We start from the raw sequence: 18,146 nt of genomic DNA, 5'->3' as shown, positions 1-18,146 counted from the left end.
AGGGAGAACCGGTCCCAGACCCAGCCCCAACTTGCCCCCCGGCCGTGCTGACTTGAGCCTTGCGGGTCCATTGGCTTCCTTGATTCCTATCTGGAGCCCAGAGGGAAAGAAAGAGGAATGGTAGGGGTCAGGAGAAGGCCAGGGAAAATCCCCAGCCAAGGCGGCAGCTTTATTGTCCGGACTGATGGGAACATTAGTTTCTGTCCACGTCCGTGCGTCTGTGTGGGTGTGAGAGACGTGATATTTCTTAAGCGCTTACTATGTGCCATACACTACACTAAGACCCCAAAATACTGATGATTTTAGACTTTATCTGCAAAACACAGTTGTTGTCTATGTGCGTTTGCTTGACTGCGTGGCCTAGTGGAAAGAGGGTCTAGGTCTTAATAATAATAATAATAATGATAATAAAGGTATTCATTAAGCTTTGTGCCAAGCACCATTCTAAGCATTAGGGGAGATACAAGGTGATCAGGTTGTCCCATGTGGGGCTCACGGTCTTAATCCCCTTTTTACAGATGAGGGAACTGAGGCACAGAGAAGTGGCTTGCCCAAGGTCACACAGCAGACAAGTGGCGGAGCCGGGATTAGAACCCACGGCTTCTGATTCCCAAGCCTGGGCTTTTAGAGAAGCTGCATGGCTCAGCGGGAAGAGCCCGGGCTTTGGAGTCAGAGCTCGTGGGTCTGTCACCTGTCAGCTGTGTGACTTTGGGCAAGTCACTTCACTTCTCGGCACCTCGGTTCCCTCATCTGTAAAAGGGGGATTAAAACTGCGAGTCCCCCGGGGGACAACCTCATCACCTTGTAGCCTCCCCAGTGCTTAGAACAGTGCTTTGCACATAGTGCTTTGCTTCTAGACCGGGAGCCTGCTGTTGGGTAGGGATCGCCTCTATATGTTGCCAACTTGGACTTCCCAAGCGTTTAGTCCAGTGCTCTGCACACAGTAAGCGCTCAATAAATATGATTGATTGAATGAATGAATAGTAAGCGCTTAATAAATGCTATCGTTATTATTATTATTAAGCCATGCCGCCTCTCCGCTCTGCCAAACGCTTGCTCCCCTCCTCCTCCTCTCCATCCCCGCCGCCTTACCTCCTTCCCCTCCCCACAGCACCTGTATATATGTATATATGTTTGTACACATTTATTGCTCTATTTATTTATTTTACTTGTACATGTCTATTCTATTTATTTTATTTTGTTAATATGTTAGCTTTTGTTCTCTGTCCCCTGCTTCTAGACTGTGAGCCCACTGTTGTGTAGGGACCATCTCTATATCTTGCCAACTTGGACTTCCCAAGTGCTTAGTACAGTGCTCTGCACACAATAAGCGCTCAATAAATACGATTGATTGATTGGTCGATCGATTGCTGTGCAACCTTGAGCAAGTCACTTCTTCCATGCTTCAGCTCTTCTTTTCTCCCTCCTACTTAGACAGTGAGCCCCTTATTCTATTTATTTTATTTTGTTAATATGTTTTGTTTTGTTGTCTGTCTCCCCCTTCTAGACTGTGAGCCCACTGTTGGGTAGGGACCATCTCTATATGTTGCCAACTTGTATTTCCCAAGCGCTTAGTACAGTGCTCTGCACACAGTAAGCACTCAATAAATACAATTGATTGATTGTCCAACCTAATTAACCTGTTTCGACCCCAGTGCTTCGAATCAATCATATTTATTGAGCGCTTACTGTGTGCAGAGCACTGTACTAAGTGCTTGGGAAGTACAAGTTGGCAACATATAGAGACACAGCGTTTGCCACGCAGCACTCCCTTAACAAACATCATAAAAGCAAAACAAACCCCCTCGGAAAAACTCACCGCCTCTGATTTTTTTTTCCCTCTATCCGCGGATTGCGGGAGCCCTTCAAGCGCTTAGTACAGCGCTCTGCGCACAGTAAGCGCTCGGTAAGTACGATTGAATGAATGAATATGGACGAGAATTCCCACCTCCGGCCCCTTAATCTTTTTCCAGGCTTTACACCTTGGAAGGGAAGATTGTGCAGAGCGGGTCGGAGCTGGAAAACGGCCAGTTTTACGTTGCGGTCGGCAGAGACAAGTTCAAGAAGCTGCCTTACAGCGAACTGCTCTTTGACAAGTCGACAGTGCGAAGACCTTTTGGGTAAAGAGGATAATAATAATAATAATTGCGGTAAATAATAATAATTGCGGTATTTGTGAAGCTCTTATTGGGTGCCATGCACTCTACTCTAAGCGCTGGGGTGGATACAAGCTAATCGGGCTGGACGCCGTCCTTAGAAGTGAGTTCGAATCCCGGCTCCCCTGCTTCTCTGTTGTGTGGCCTTGGCCAAGTTGCTTCACTGCTCTGGGCCTCAGTTCCCTCCTCTGTAAAATGGGGATTAAGACTGTGAGCCCCATGTGGGACAGGGACCGTGTCCAATCTGGTTAGCTTGTATCTACCCCAGTGCTTAATCAATCAATCAATCAATCGTATTTATTGAGCGCTTACTATGTGCAGAGCACTGTACTAAGCGCTTGGGAAGTACAAATTGGCAACACATAGAGACAGTCCCTACCCAACAGTGGGCTCACAGTCTAAAAGGGGGAGACAGAGAACAGAACCAAACATACCAACAAAATAAAATAAATAGGATAGAAATGTACAAGTAAAATAAATAAATAAATAAATAAATAGAGTAAAAAATATGTATAACCATATATACATATATACAGGTGCTGTGGGGAAGGGAAGGAGGTAAGAGTGCTTAGGACAGTGCGTGACAAATACTATTATTACTCTATTTTATTTGTACATATTTATTCTATATTTCTTTTATTCTCTTAATATGTCTTGTTCTCCGTCTCCCCCTTCTAGACTGTGAGCCCGTTGAGCCCACTATTGGGTAGGAACTGTCTCTTTATGTCGCCAACTTGTACTTCCCAAGCGCTTAGTACAGTGCTCTGCACACAGTAAGCGCTCAATAAATACGATTGATGATGATGATGGGTAGGGACCGTCTCTAGGTGTTGCCAACTTGGACTTCCCAAGCGCTTAGTACAGTGCTCTGCACACAGTAAGCGCTCAATAAATACGATTGATGATGATGATGATGATGGGTAGGGACCGTCTCTAGGTGTTGCCAACTTGGACTTCCCAAGCGCTTAGTCACGCAGTAAGCGCTCAATAAATATGACTGAATGAATATTATCAATCAATCAATCAATCAATCGTATTTATTGAGCGCTGACTGTGTGCAGAGTGCTGTACTAAGCGCTTGGGAAGTGCAAGTTGGCAACATCTAGAGATGGTCCCTACCCAACAGTGGGCTCACAGTCTAAAAGGGGGAGACAGAGAACAAAACCAAACATACTAACAAAATAAAATAAATAGAATAGATAGGTGCAAGTAAAATAAATAGAGTAATAAATCTGTACAAACACATATACAGGTGCTGTGGGGAAGGGAAGGAGGTAAGATGAGGGGGATGGAGAGGGGGACGAGGGGGAGAGGAAGGAAGGGGCTCAGTCTGGGAAGGCCTCCTGGAGGAGGCCTTACTGCTTAGTCACGCAGTAAGCGCTCAATAAATACAACTGAATGAATATTATTATTATTATTCCATACTTTCTCCTGGCTCTCCCCGCCCTGGGCACTAAAACAGCCTGCTCTCGGTTCTGGGGCATTGGGGGTGATTTTTTCGGCCCACTGAGGTAAGTGAACCCCTCTCGGGGGGCACCTGGAGAGTTCCAGTCCTCTTCTAGTCTCGGCTTTGAGAGGGAGAGTCAAGCAGAGGCCTGTCAATCAATCAATCAATCAATAAATCAATCATATTTATTGAGCGCTTACTGGGTGCAGAGCACTGGACTAAGCGCTTGGGAAGTACAAGTCGGCAACACATAGAGACGGTCCCTACCCAACAGTGGGCTCCATTCCTGGCTCGGGCGGCGGCTATCGAGTGGACGGCAGTCGGCTAAGCAGCGTGGCTCATTGGAAAGAGCCCGGGCTTTGGAGTCAGAGGTCATGGGTTCAAATCCCGGTTCCGCCAATTGTCAGCTGTGTGACTTTGGGCAAGTCACTTCTCTGGGCCTCAGTTACCTCATCTGTAAAATGGGGATTAAGACTGTGAGCCCCAAGTGGGACAACCTCATCAGCCTGTATCCTCCCCAGCGCTTAGAACAGTGCTTTGCACATAGTAAGTGCTTAACAAATGCCATTAAAAAAAAAAACTCTCCCACGCTGGGCATAGGTGGCATGGGAACTTCGGTAACTAAGTAGAAGCTCCCTGAGGGCAGGAACTGCCCCCCCTTCTCAGCGCTGTGCTTTCCCAACCGTTCAGTACAGTGCCTCGCCCCCCCCCACCAGTGGATACTCAGTAAATAACCTTCCTAACACTCTTGGGGACTAATCTCCTAATCGATCAGTCGTATTTATTGAATGCTTAGTACCCAGAACTAAGGAGCAGCGTGCTTAGTAGAACGAGCCCGGCCTTGGGAGTCAGAGGTTGTGGGTTCTAATCCACTTCAGTCATTCATTCAGTCGTATTTATTGAGCGCTGACTGTGTGCAGAGCACTGGACTAAGCGCTTGGGGAAGTACAAGGTGGCAGCAGTGTGACTTTGGGCAAGTCGCTTCACTTCTCGGTGCCGTCTGTAAAATGGGGGTGTAGACTGTGAGCCCCACGTGGGACAACCTGATCACCCTGTATCCCCCCCAGCGCTTAGAACAGTGCTTGGCACATAGTAAGCACTTAACAAATACCATCATCACGGGAGAGAGCCGAGTTTATTGCTTGGAAAGCAGTGATGGTTATCCACATCCGGATTTTGACCAGGAAAACTCTGCGGATCCACTACCGGAACGATTGCAGATAGAGAGCGGCGCGCCCTGGGAGAGATGTGTCCGTGGTGTCGCCGTGGGTCGGAAATCATCATCATCATCATCAATCGTATTTATTGAGCGCTTGTTATGTGCAGAGCACTGTACTAAGCGCTTGGGAAGTACAAATTGGCAACATATAGAGACAGTCCCTACCCAACAGTGGGCTCACTGTCTAAAAGGGGGAGACAGAGAACAAAACCAAACATACTAACAAAATAAAATAAATAGAATAGATATGGACAAGTAAAATAAATAAATAAATAAATAAATAGAATAATATTTATAGAGAAATGACTCGGCAGCCTAAGACAAGAGATAATAATAATAATAATAATAATAATAATGATGGCATTTATTAAGCGCTTACTATGTGCAAAGCAGTGTTCTAAGCGCTGGGGAGGTTACGAGGTGATCAGGTTGTCCCATGGGGGGGCTCACAATCTTAATCCCCATTTTCCAGATGAGGTAACTGAGGCCCAGAGAAGTGAAGTGACTTGCCCAAAGTCACCCAGCTGACAAGTGGCGGAGCCGGGATTTGAACCCATGACCTCTGACTCTCAAGCCCGTGCTCTTTCCACTGAGCCGCGCTGCTTCTCTGTGATTTCATTTTAACTCTCACCCAAGCCGTATTTGACCGAGCCCAGACTTGATTCACCTAGAATCAAAGCTTTGGCCTTCCCAAGCGCTTAGTACAGTGCTCTGCACAAAGTAAGCGCTCAATAAATACGATTGATTGATTGATTGATTAATAAAAGTGAGTTGGAAAGTGTTCAAATCGCATCCGCTGTGATGGACGCAAACGCAAGTGGAAGGGCGCCACTGAAAAATCCGAGCTCCGGAATGACCGGAAAACAGTGTTTTTCTCCCAGTAGACCAGAGGAGGTGGACACCCCACGTCTTCATACATAATAATAATAATAATGATGGTATTTGTTAAGCGCTCACTATGTGCAAAGCACTGTTCTAAGCGCTGGGGGGGATACAAGGTGATCAGGTTGTCCCACGGGGGGCTCCCAGTCTTTATCCCCATTTTCCAGATGAGGGAACTGAGTCCCAGAGAAGTGACGTGACTTGCCCAAAGTCAGCCAGCTGACAGTCGGCGGAGCCGGGATTTGAACCCATGACCTCAGACTCCAAAGCCCGGGCTCTTTCCACTGAGCCACACTGCTTCTACTTCTAGCAGCAACGAAATAGGAGACGTTGTATCGCTCGGTGTTGCCGCGCCGTTTTTTTAATGGCATTTGTTAAGCACTTACTATGTGCCGGGCACTGTACTAAGCACCCGACAATATTACTCTGAGACCATGTCCCCACTCCTAAACTGTGCTTTATTTCTGCAGTCAGAAAGCCTCCTCCCTCCCTCCCATCGTGGGATCCAGGAAATCGAAAGGGAGCGTAAGTATCGATCGCTGGAGTCCAGCCATCGTGTTTATTGAGAACTCGCGGAGTGCAGAACACTTTACTAAGCGCTTGGGAGAGTACAGTATCAATCAATCAATCAATCAATCAATCGTATTTATTGAGCACTTTCTGTGTGCAGAGCACTGTACTAAGCGCTTGGGAAGACCAAGTTGGCAACATATAGAGACAGTCCCTACCCAACAGTGGGCTCACAGTCTAAAAGACGCAATTATTTATCCCCTGTCCCCGGCCCACACTCCCACCCAAGCAAACACGCTGACATGCACACTGTCCCTCCCCGTATAAATGCAACATTGTTGTATTTATTGAGTGCTTCTGTGTGCAGATAATAATAACAATAATAATAATGATGATGATGGCATTTATTAAGCGCTTACTATGTGCAAAGCACCGCTCTAAGCGCTGGGGAGGTGACAAGGTGATCAGGTTGTCCCACGGGGGGCTCGCGGCCTTCGTCCCCGTTTGACCGATGAGGGAACTGAGGCCCAGAGAAGTGAAGTGACTTGCCCAAAGTCACCCAGCTGACAGTGGGCGGAGCCGGGATTCGAACCCACGACCTGTGACTCCAAAGCCCGGGCTTCCTCCGCTGAGCCACGCTGCTTCTCCGTGATGGCGATTGACGCCCCCACATGGGTCTCTCCGTGGCATGGGCGTTATGTGATGCCAACTTGGACTTCCCAGGCGCTTAGTCCAGTGCTCTGCCCACAGTAAGCGCTCAATAAATACGATTGATTGATTGATTGATTGGGTGGGGGGTCCGCCCTTCTCCGCCCGGTGACCCCTGTCCCCTTCCTCTCCACCCCCAGGGGAAGGACCGCCACTCCAAGTCGACGGTGGAGTCCAGCGATGGCTCGTCCCCGCAGCCCCCGAAGAGCAAGGGGAGGAAGAACGGGCCGGGCACAGACAGACCCCTTAAGACCAAGCAACGGGCACCGCAGGAGTCGGCCGCCGACCTCCCCGACGGCGGTGAGTGCCCGCCGGGTGGACGGGGGGCAGAGGGAGGCTACCCCATCATCATCATCATCAATCATATTTATTGAATCCAACATCGTGACGCTCCCACCATCCCACCCGTCCTTGCCCAGATTAGTATTCATTCAGTCATCAATCAATCAATCAATCAATCGCATTTATTGAGCGCTTACTGTGTGCAGAGCACTGTACTAAGCGCTTGTGAAGCACAAGATGGCACCATATAGAGACGGTCCCTACCCAACAGCGGGACAACCCGATCACTTTGCAACCTCCCCAGCGCTTAGACAGTGCCTTGCACGCAGTAAGCGCTTAACAAACACCATCATCATCATTATTATTATTGTTAAAAGGGGGAGGAAGAGAACAAATAATAATAATAATAATGATGATGGCATCCGTTAAGCGCTCACTGTGTGCAAAGCACTGTTCCCAGCGCTGGGGAGGTTACAAGGTGATCAGTGTGTCCCATGGGGGGCTCTTAGTCAATCCCCATTTTACAGTTGAGGTAACTGAGGCTCAGAGAAGTGAAGTGACTTGCCCAAGGTCACACAGCAGACGAGTGGCAGGGCCGGGATTCGAACCCATGCCCTCTGACTCATCATCATCAATCGTATTTATTGAGCGCTTACTGTGTGCAGAGAACTGCGCTAAGCGCTTGGGAAGTACAAGTTGGCAAGTTGGGATTGACTCCAAAGCCCGGGCTCTTTCCACTGAACCACGCTGCTTCACAAAACCAAACATACTAACAGAATAAAACAAATAGAACAGATATGTACAAGTAAAATAAGTAAATACAGTAATAAGTATCATATTTATTGAGCGCTTACTATGTGCAGAGCACTGTACTGAGCGCTTGGAAAGCACAAGTTGGCAACATATAGAGACAGTCCCTACCCAACAGTGGGCTCACAGTCTAGAAACGTCTATGCCACTCTTCCCGCCCGCAGACGGCCCAGGCCTAACCCCCTCCATCCCTCGCCGCAATCTGTTGGACTTAATGAGCCGCCAATTTTTTACATTCGGTTTTTAATCCGATCGAACGTTTTTACGAGGCGGCCTCGGTGGTAAATCACATTAAAGATGTTTACGGTCGCATTAACTTTCTTGCTTACATACCGGGCTTACAGTTAATAAATGCCTTAAATAGCCATAAAATATTCAGGCCGGGCCATTATTGCCGTGATTTTTTTTCTCTCTCCTGCTAGACTTCAATCAGCTTTAGATGTGAAATGCCTTGGAAAAAAAAGCCGGGTAAAATGTTGTCAGTTGAGCCCCAATTAATTTTTTATAGTCCTGGTTAGAAAGCCAGCATATGTAGGAGGCATTAATTGTTGTTGCTTAAATATTTAAATATATTGACGTGCAATCGGTCATTTGAATTTATCACTCAATTAGCTGTCGCCTACACGGATGTGATTCTTTTTTTCCCGGTTAGTTAGGATGCCCAAGGGATGCTCGGCCGGCGTGTCTGGACCTGGGAAAGGTTCTTCCCCTCCCGTAATCCCATACTGCGTGCGGAGCAATCAATCAATCAATCAATCTTATTTATTGAGCGCTTACTGTGTGCAGAGCACTGTACTAAGCGCTTGGGAAGTCCAAGTTGGCAACATATCGAGACGGTCCCTACCCAACAGTGGGCTCACAGCCTAAAAGGGGGAGACAGAGAACAAAACCAAATATACTAACAAAATAAAATAAATAGAATAGATATGTACAAGTAAAATAGAGTAATAAATATGTACAAACATATATACATATATACAGGTGCTGTGGGGAAGGGAAGGAGGTAAGATGGGGGGGATGGAGACTGTACTAAGCGCTTGGGAGAGTCCACTATGGTAGAGTTGGTGGATGTGTTCTCTAAGTTCAGCGAGCTTGCCTTCGGGGTCAGGATTTGTGTTAATGGGGAGCTAGATGTTGCCAACTTGTACTTCCCAAGCGCTTAGTACAGTGCTCTGCACACAGTAAGCGCTCAATAAATACGATTGATTGATTGATTGAGCTGGGGGGAGGAGAGGTAGGGTTTTTTTCCAGCTCTGTTTCCCCTCCACATGCCACATATGAAAGAGCCGATATGAATAATGATGGCATTTATTAAGCGCTTACTACGTGCCAAGCACTGTTCTAAACGCTGGGGAGGTTACAAGGTGATCAGGTTGTCCCACGGCGGCGGGGGGTAGGGGGGGGCGGCTCACAGTCTTCATCCCCATTTTCCAGATGAGGGAACTGAGGCCCGGAGAAGTGAAGTGACTGGCCCAAAGTCACACGGCTGACAGCGGCGGGGCTGGGATTTGAACCCATGACCTCCGACTCCAAAGCCCGGGCTCTTTCCACTGAGCCACGCTGAACCCAGGTCTTCTGGCGACCAGGTCTGAGCTCTTTTCACTGGGCCACGTGATTCCCAATGGGTCAGGAAGCTGCCGCTTAGTACAGTGCCGTGCACACAGTAAGCGCTCAGTAAACACCCTCAGTGATGCTGATGGATTATGAAGATGAGAGCTGCCCTATTGGATCTTCGGAGCGACGTGGCCTAGTGGATGGAGCCCCGGTCTGGGTGTCGGAGGTCGTAGGTTCTAATCCCAGCTCAGTCCCGTGTCTGCCGTGTGACCTTGAACAAGTCACTTCATCATCATCATCATCAATCGTATTTATTGAGCGCTTACTATGTGCAGAGCACTGTACTAAGCGCTTGGGAAGTACAAATTGGCAACATATAGAGACAGTCCCTACCCAACAGTGGGCTCACACTTCACTTCTCTGGGCCTCAGTTACCTCCTCTGCAAAATGGGGATTGAACCTGTGTCTTCTAGACTGTGAGCCCGCTGTTGAGTAGGGACCGTCTCTAGATGTTGCCAACTTGGACTTCCCAAGCGCTTAGTCCAGTGCTCTGCACACAGTAAGCGCTCAATAAATACGATTGATTGATTGATTGGTAGAGGTCGGGGCCCTCTCTAGGTGCCACCCTGAGAGGGGCCCATGGGACTAGCCCACAGATCAATTCACTAGCCCAGACTTTGCCAACGAGACCACAAGTTGGCACGGTTGGATTCCCATCTCCTGTGAGCCCACTGTTGGGTAGGGACTGTCTCTATATGTTGCCAGTTTGTACTTCCCAAGCGCTTAGTCCAGTGCTCTGCACACAGTAAGCGCTCAATAAATACGATTGATGATCTCCTCCCGGCGTTATTTTTCTCCATCCGATAGACGAGGGGATCTTCAAGGCGGGAGCGGAGAGATCCGAAATGAACGGAGCCGTGGAAATCCAAGAAGATGAAGACACTCTAGTGGAGGTTCCACTGGATCAGGTAACCCTTCGTCCCTCTTTCTTTCTCCAAGTCCCAACGGTAGCATCTTCTTGTTCATTCTGACTTACTGAACGCACTAATAATAATGATGGAGGTTGTTAAGCGCTTACTATGTGCCAAGCACTGTTCTAAGCGCTGTGTGGGGGGGATACAAGGCCATCAGGTTGTCCCACGTGGGGCTCACAGTCCTAATCCCCGTTTTACAGATGAGGGAACTGAGGCCCAGAAAAGTGAAGTGACTTACCCAAAGTCACACAGTTGACAGAGCTGGGGTTTGACCCCGTGACCTCTGAGTCCAGTATTTATTTTACTTGTACATATTTATTCTATTTATTTTATTTTGTTAGTATGTTTTGTTTTGATTGCTGTCTCCCCCGTCTAGACTGTGAGCCCGCTGTTGGGTAGGGACCGTCTCGAGATGTTGCCACCTTGGACTTCCCAAGCGCTTAGTCCAGTGCTCTGCACACAGTAAGCGCTCAATAAATACGATTGAATGAATGAATTCTGTAGATGAGGCAACTGAGGCACCGAGAAGTTACGTGACTTATCCAAGGTTGAGCAGCAGCGTTGCCTAATGGACAGAGCGTGAGCCTGGGCGTCAGAAGGATCTGGGTTCTAATCCCGGCTCTGCCACTTGTCTGCTGTATGACCTTGGGCAAGTCACTTCACTTTTCTGTGCTTCAGTTGCTTCACCTGTAAAATGGGGATGGAGACTGTGAGCCCCACGTGAGGCGCGGATTGTGTCCAACCTGATTAGCTTGTATCCTCCCCGGCTTTTAAAACAGTGACCGGCACTTAGCGCTTTACAAATACCAAAAAAAATCCCCCGAACAAGGTCACAAAGCAGAGAATAATAATAATAATAATAATCAATCAATTGTATTTATTGAGCGCTTACTGTGTGCAGAGCACTGTACTAAGTGTTTAATAATAATAATAATGGCATTTATTAAGTGCTTACTATGTGCAAATCACTGTTCTAAGCGCTGGGGAGGTTACAAGGTGATCAGGTTGTCCCACGAGGGACTCACAGTCTTCATCCCCATTTTACAGATGAGGGAACTGAGGCCCAGAGAAGTGGCGGAGCTGGGATTAGAACTCAGGTCCCCTGCCCCTGCTCTTTCCACTAGGCCCTGCTGTTTCCCACTGGCAGTCCAAAATGTAGAAACCATCTTTAAAACAGTCGAGAGTTGAAAGGGATGGCTTTAAAGCTGCTTTGGTTTTGGTTTCCATGGAAACAGAAATAGGGTAACTTGGGTAATGTTCATCATTAGTGCCAGAGTTCTTCCATTTGTGGAGAAAAGCCCAAACACCCTGTGTGACTTCCAACAGAAAAGGCTTCGACGTGGAAAGCGCTATCGGGAACGAACCCTTTGGATGACTATTCGGAAGCAACTCCAGAGCCTTTCTAAAAAATCCCAACTCCTCCAGGAAGCCATTCCTACCTAACCTCATGTCTCCACCCCACTCTCCCTCCCTTCTTAGAATTAAGATCGAAAGCACCCACGGACCGGGGCAGTCTTGAACTCTGTCCCCGTTGCTAGGATTTGGAGAAACCACGTCAGTGGAAAGAGCCCGGGCTTTGGAGTCAGAGGTCATGGGTTCAAATCCTGGCTCCGCCAACTGTCAGCTGGGTGACTTAGGGCAAGTCACTTCACTTCTCTGGTCCTCAGTGACCTCATCTGTAAAATGGGGATTAAGATTGTGAGCCCCACGTGGGACAACCTGATTGTTTTGTATCCTCCCAGCGCTTAGAACAGTGCTTTGCACATAGTAAGTGCTTAATAAATACCATCATCATTATTATTATTACCACCGGACCCCCATCTTTATGGTGGTTAAGCGTGGATCATCCAATACCCTCTCTACCCCTGTTCCCCCCCCCATTCATTCAATCGTATTTATTGAGCGCTTACTGTGTGCAGAGCACTGTACTAAGCGCTTGGGAAGTACAAGTTCCCTGTCTCTCCCCCAGCGAACCAGCATCCAACACCCCCGACTCTCCCCTCTCCATCCCTGATTCTCCCTGTAGCTCCTCCTGTAGACTGCAAGTTCCTCGTGGGCAGAGATCAAGCCTACTATTGTATAGTACTTTCCCAAGCCCTCAGTACAATGCTCTGCATGCAGTAAGCACTCAAAAAATACCATTGATTGATTAAGTGAAGTGACTTGTCCAAGGTCTCACAGTGGGATTAGAACCCAGGTCCTCCAATTCCCAGGTCAGCGCTCTTTCCTCTAAGCCATACTGCTTAATCTTCCCGCCCACCGATAACCCATCCACAGCCCTGACTCTCCCCTTTCCATCACTGCCTCAACACCCTCTTGCTGTGCACATAGTAAGCACTTAATAAATACCATTATTATTATTATTATTATTGTTATTATTATTATTATTCCCGCTGGTATTTTTGACTGCGGTTTCCTGCAGGAATAGATTCTAATTCCCGTGCCCTCCTCCCTCATTGGGAAGCACTGTGGCCTAGTGGGAAGAACATGAACCTGGGAATCAGAAGACCTGGGTTCTAATCCCCGCCCTGCCAGCTTTCCGCTGTGTCACTTCTCTTTGCCTCAGTTTCCTCAACTGTAAAATGGAGATTCAAAACCCATTGTCCTTCCTGCTGAGACTAAGTCCCACGTCGGACAGGGACTGGGCCCGGCCTGACGAATCTCTGTCTACTCCAGCTCTTAGAACGGTGCCGGAGATGTAGAAAGCACTTAAGAAATATCGTGAGAAAAGATGCATTTCCTTCTGTTTGGAGTCGGCCTCTCTCTAAGGGTTTCCGTTGGTGATTTTCCCACAGGTGGGATAAATCTTAAAGAAAAAAGTTTCCCTGCCAGGGGGTTGGGCAGAGAAAGATTCCCGGGGAGCCGCCCCACCTGTCACGCCAACCCTCAGCCATGATTGATCACCCCAACACCTACTGTTCCCTCTCCCCCAAACCTTTCGGAGCATATTTCCACCTCCGACTTCCCAGCCATGTGGCGGATAGGGTCAGGGGAACCAAGCCTTCCTTCTGGGGCCTATTTGATTGATGTTCGACCTGGAAACATCTTGAATAATTTAATGCCGGCTCCAGAAGAGATTACACCGACCAGCCCGGTGCTTTTCATTTATTCATTACAAATATGTCCTAGGAACAGTTTCTCATTCCGTGCTGTTGTGTTGCAGCAATCATACGTTTGATGATAGACTCAGGACATTTTAGAGGATTATGAGTCTTTTACCATCTCATTCTGATCGATCCCAGTGGCCTCTTAGCCTATCCCACATTTTTTGAAGCAGAGCATTCTGCGAATGCTGTCGGAATCTCCAGATGGGTTTTAGCCCGGAGAGTCTGAACCTCGATTCCTAAAGAAGCAGCGTGGAAAAAACTCTGGCTCTGGGAGGCCCGAGACCCACTTTGTCCTTTTGGATTGACCGGGGAGACGTGTCAATGGCAAACCCAGATTCCTAGCTGGGCTTGAGGGGGCTGAAGTCCAATTCCCAGATCCCGAAAAACCATTTCCCTCCCCCCAGCTGATTTTCACCCATTTTTGCTGAAGGGACAACCCCCTGAGAAATTCCCTGGGAGAAACCTGAATGAAATCAGATGGTCAGACTCCTGGGCTGAGGTCTGTGGAAAAAAACATCTCGGGGGGGGGAAAATGACATGCCACTGCTTGATTTCACCAGAGGCCTGCAGAGATGGTGGACGAGGAGGAAGAAGATAATGGAAGACCAGAAGGAGAGGTCGCTGAGGGGAGCAAAGAAGACCATTCGGGAATGAATGGTGAGGTGGAGGAGAAAGTTAATGGAGATGCTCATGATGCTGACGAGGGAGAGGCGGGGCCTGAAGAAGAAGGGTTGGGGCCTAAAGAGGAAGGCGTGGAGCCTAATGAGGAAGAGACAGGGCTTGAGGAGGGAAAGGAGAATCCAGACCAGGAAGAAGAGAATCCAGATCAGGAAGAGGACAATCCAGACCAGGGAGAGGACAATCCAGACCAGGGAGAGGACAATCTCCCTCATATAAATGGCACCAATGAGGAAAATGGGGAAGAACTGGAACGAACAACAGAGGACAAGCATCACGCGGACGAGGAGGACGAAACAAAGTCAGCGGGGGATGGCGGTGGACAGGACAAGGTATTCGTCGTGTTCTCTAAAACGGTATCTTATTCCTCGAGTTCTCGTTAGTTGGGTCCCAGTCGGACTTTCAGTCAATCGTATTTATGGAGAGCTTCCTGGGCGCAGAACACTATACTAAGCACTTGGGAGAGTTCAAGAGAACAATAAACATAGTCCCTGCCCACAGTGAGCTTGCTGTCCAGATGGGGAGACAGTCATCAACAGAAATCATTTCAGATATGGACATAGGTGCTGAGGCTGGGAGAGGGGGTGATTAAAGAGAACAAGTCAGGGTAATGCAGAAAAGCGAGAGAGAAGAGGAAAGCGGGGCCTATTTGGGGAAGGCCTCTTGAATGGGGGGAGTGTCATTGTCAGATTTGAAGATGGAGGGATCTCCAGGCTAGAGGGAGGATGTGGGAGAGGGGTCGACGGAGAGATGGACGAGTGCTCTGCACACAGTAAGCGCTCAATAAATATGATTGATGATGATGATGATGAGATAAAGGTACAGTAAGAAAGTTGGCATTAGAGGAATGAAGTGTTTGGGCTGGGTTGTAATGGAAGAGTAGCGAGGGTGAGGTAGATTGAGCACTCCGAAGCCAATAATGAGGAGTTTTTGTCTGATGCGGATGTGGATGAGCAACCGCTGGAGTTTCCTGAGGAGTGAGGAAACCCGTCCTGAGCCTTTTTGTGGGAAAATGAGCTGGGCATCAGAGGAAAATAGGGACCGGAGTAGGGAGAGATGGGAGGCTGGGAAGACAGCAAGGAGGCTGATACAGTAATCGAGGTGGGAGAGGATAATCTATTTATTTTATTTTGTTAGTATGTTTGGTTTTGTTCTCTGTCTCCCCCTTTTAGACTGTGAGCCCACTGTTGGGTAGGGACTGTCTCTATATGTTGCCAATTTGTACTTCCCAAGCGCTTAGTACAGTGCTCTGCACATAGTAAGCGCTCAATAAATACGATTGATGATGATGATGATAAGTGATTGTATTAACGTGGTAACAGTTTGGACGGAGAGAAAAGGGAGGGTTTTAGAGACGTTGTGAAGGTAGAACTGACAGGATCTAGTGAAGGATCGAACGTGTGGGTTGATAGAGAGGAGTCAAGAATAACTCCAGGAAGACAGGAAGAATGGTGCCACTGGTCTGCTGTGTGATCTTGGGCAAGTGGCGTCACTTCTCTGTGCCTCAATCCCCTCATCTGTAAAATCAATCAATCAATCAATCAATCAATCAATCGTATTTATTGAGCGATTACTGTGTGCAGAGCACTGTACTAAGCGCTTGGGAAGCCCAAGTTGGCAACATATAGAGACAGTCCCTACCCAACAGTGGGCTCACAGTCTAAAAGGGGGATTAAGACCTTGATCCCCTGGTGGAACAGGTATTGTGTCCAACTCAATTAACTTGTATCTACCCCAGTGCTTAGTACAGTGCCTGACACATAGTAAGCACTTAACAAATACCACAATTATTAGAGAAGCAGCGCGACTCAGTGGAAAGAGCCCGGGCTTCGGAGTCAGAGGTCGTGGGTTCAAATCGTGACTCCACCAACTGTCAGCTGTGTGACTTTGGGCAAGTCACTTCACTTCTCTGGGCCTCAGTTCCCTCATCTGTGAAATGGAGATTAAGACTGTGAGCCCCCCGTGGGACAACCTGATCACCTTGTAACCTCTCCAGCGCTTAGAACAGTGCTTTGCACATAGTAAGCGCTTAACAAATACCAAAATTATTATTATTGTTATTACAGTGCCTGATGCATAGTAAGCGCTTAACAAATACCAAAATTATTATTATTATTACTACAGTGCCTGTCACATAGTAAGCGCTTAACAAATACCAAAATTATTATGATTATTATTACAGTGCCTGACACATAGTAAGCACTTAACAAATACCAAAATTATTATTATTAGTATGGTTATTAGAGTGCCTGATGCATAGTAAGTGCTTAACAAATACCAAAATTATTATTATTATTATTATTGTTATTACAGTGCCTGACGCATAGTAAGAGCTTAACAAATACCAAAATTATTATGATTATTATTACAGTGCCTGACACATAGTAAGCGCTTAACAAATACCAAAATTATTATTATTATTATTATTGTTATTACAGTGCCTGACACATAGCTAGCTCTCTTCCTCCCTTCAAGGCCCTACTGAGAGCTCACCTCCTCCAGGAGGCCTTCCCAGACTGAGCCCCTTCCTTCCTCTCCCCCTCGTCCCCCTCTCCACCCCCTCCATCTTACCTCCTTCCCTTCCCCACAGCACCTGTATATATGTGTATATGTTTGTACATATTTATTACTCTATTTATTTTACTTGTACATATCTCTTCTATTTATTTTATTTTGTTAGTATGTTTGGTTTTGTTCTCTGTCTCCCCCCTTTTGTGAGCCCGTTGTTGGGTAGGGACTGTATATGTTGCCAATTTGTACTTCCCAAGCACATAGCGCTCAATAAATATGATTGATGATGATGATGATGATGATAGTAAGTGCTTAACAAATACCACAATTATTATTATTGTTATAATTGTTAATTCCGTCGTGCCCCACGCCAGTCCTGCCTGAACCCTTCGTTCCGTTCTTTCTCTCCGCAGGACGACTTGGATCCGGCCCGGCCGCCCCGGCCGGAGGTGAAAATCACCAGTCCTCAAGAAAGCGATCACAACGAGGCAGGCAAGGAGCGGGCGGCCGTGGCGTAGAGGAGGCGTCGCGGAAGCGGATCCAGGAGGAAAAGCAAAGACTTCTAAGACTTGGGATTTCAACACGAGCTCGGCCGGGACTGCCGACTCCGTCTCTCCGTGAGATCGGAGGCCGCCCTCGCAAATTACGAGGGCACTGGTCCACTGAGGCTCACAGCCCTGCCCTTAACCAAAAGGAAGGCCCGGTCCCTCCAAATGCGATTTTTCCAGGCCAGGCGGGGAGGATTTCGTTGCCCTACGGACTCTTCCCTGCCTCGTCCTGGGACGACACTCCTCGACGGGATCGATCCCTCTTTTAAGAAAGGTAGAAGTAGATCTGGTAGGTTTCGGAGGATCCTAAAAGACGTGTTGAAAAAAAAAAACAAAGAAAAGAAGAGAGGCTACTTTTGGTGAATCCGGTGAAATGTAATGTGATGTTTTCCTGAGGTGTGAATAAACCGTGGACGGCACGTCTGGGAGCTCCGTTTCAGAGCCGGAGGCTGGGGGTGGGAGAGAAGCGGCGTGGCTCGGTGGAAAGAGCCCGGGCTTTGGAGTCAATCAATCAATCAATCAATCAATCAATCGTATTTATTGAGCGCTTACTGTGTGCAGAGCAACACAGTACAAGTGGGAAGTACAAGTTGGCAACATATAGAGACAGTCCCTACCCAACAGTGGGCTCACAGTCTAAAATGGGGAGACAGAGAACAAAACTCCGCCAACTGTCAGCTGTGTGACTGTGGGCCAGTCACTTCACTTCTCTGGGCCTCAGTTACCTCATCTGGAAAATGGGGATTACGGGAGCCCTCCA

The 18,146-nt window shown here is 47.8% G+C and overlaps 1 protein-coding gene across 2 annotated transcripts in view; it reads left to right on the top strand.

Moving 5' to 3' along the window:
* Window positions 1-17,805, top strand: part of DCDC2 (doublecortin domain containing 2) — a 60,793-nt gene extending 42,988 nt beyond the window's left edge. For both annotated transcript variants that reach the window (XM_038771547.1, XM_038771546.1), the window contains 6 exons: window positions 1,974-2,120; window positions 6,175-6,229; window positions 7,063-7,222; window positions 10,436-10,536; window positions 14,210-14,659; window positions 17,252-17,805. In XM_038771547.1, the coding sequence (XP_038627475.1) occupies window positions 1,974-2,120; window positions 6,175-6,229; window positions 7,063-7,222; window positions 10,436-10,536; window positions 14,210-14,659; window positions 17,252-17,356 (1,018 nt within the window). In that variant the 3' untranslated portion in view covers window positions 17,357-17,805. The remainder of the gene's footprint in view (window positions 1-1,973; window positions 2,121-6,174; window positions 6,230-7,062; window positions 7,223-10,435; window positions 10,537-14,209; window positions 14,660-17,251) is intronic.
* Window positions 17,806-18,146: the final 341 nt, after the last annotated feature.

The sequence above is a fragment of the Tachyglossus aculeatus genome, chromosome X2, assembly GCF_015852505.1.
Source record: "Tachyglossus aculeatus isolate mTacAcu1 chromosome X2, mTacAcu1.pri, whole genome shotgun sequence".
Taxonomy (NCBI): Eukaryota; Metazoa; Chordata; class Mammalia; order Monotremata; family Tachyglossidae; genus Tachyglossus; species Tachyglossus aculeatus.
The sequence above is the reverse complement of the archived record's forward strand: the minus strand, read 5'-3'. Positions and strand labels throughout refer to the sequence as shown.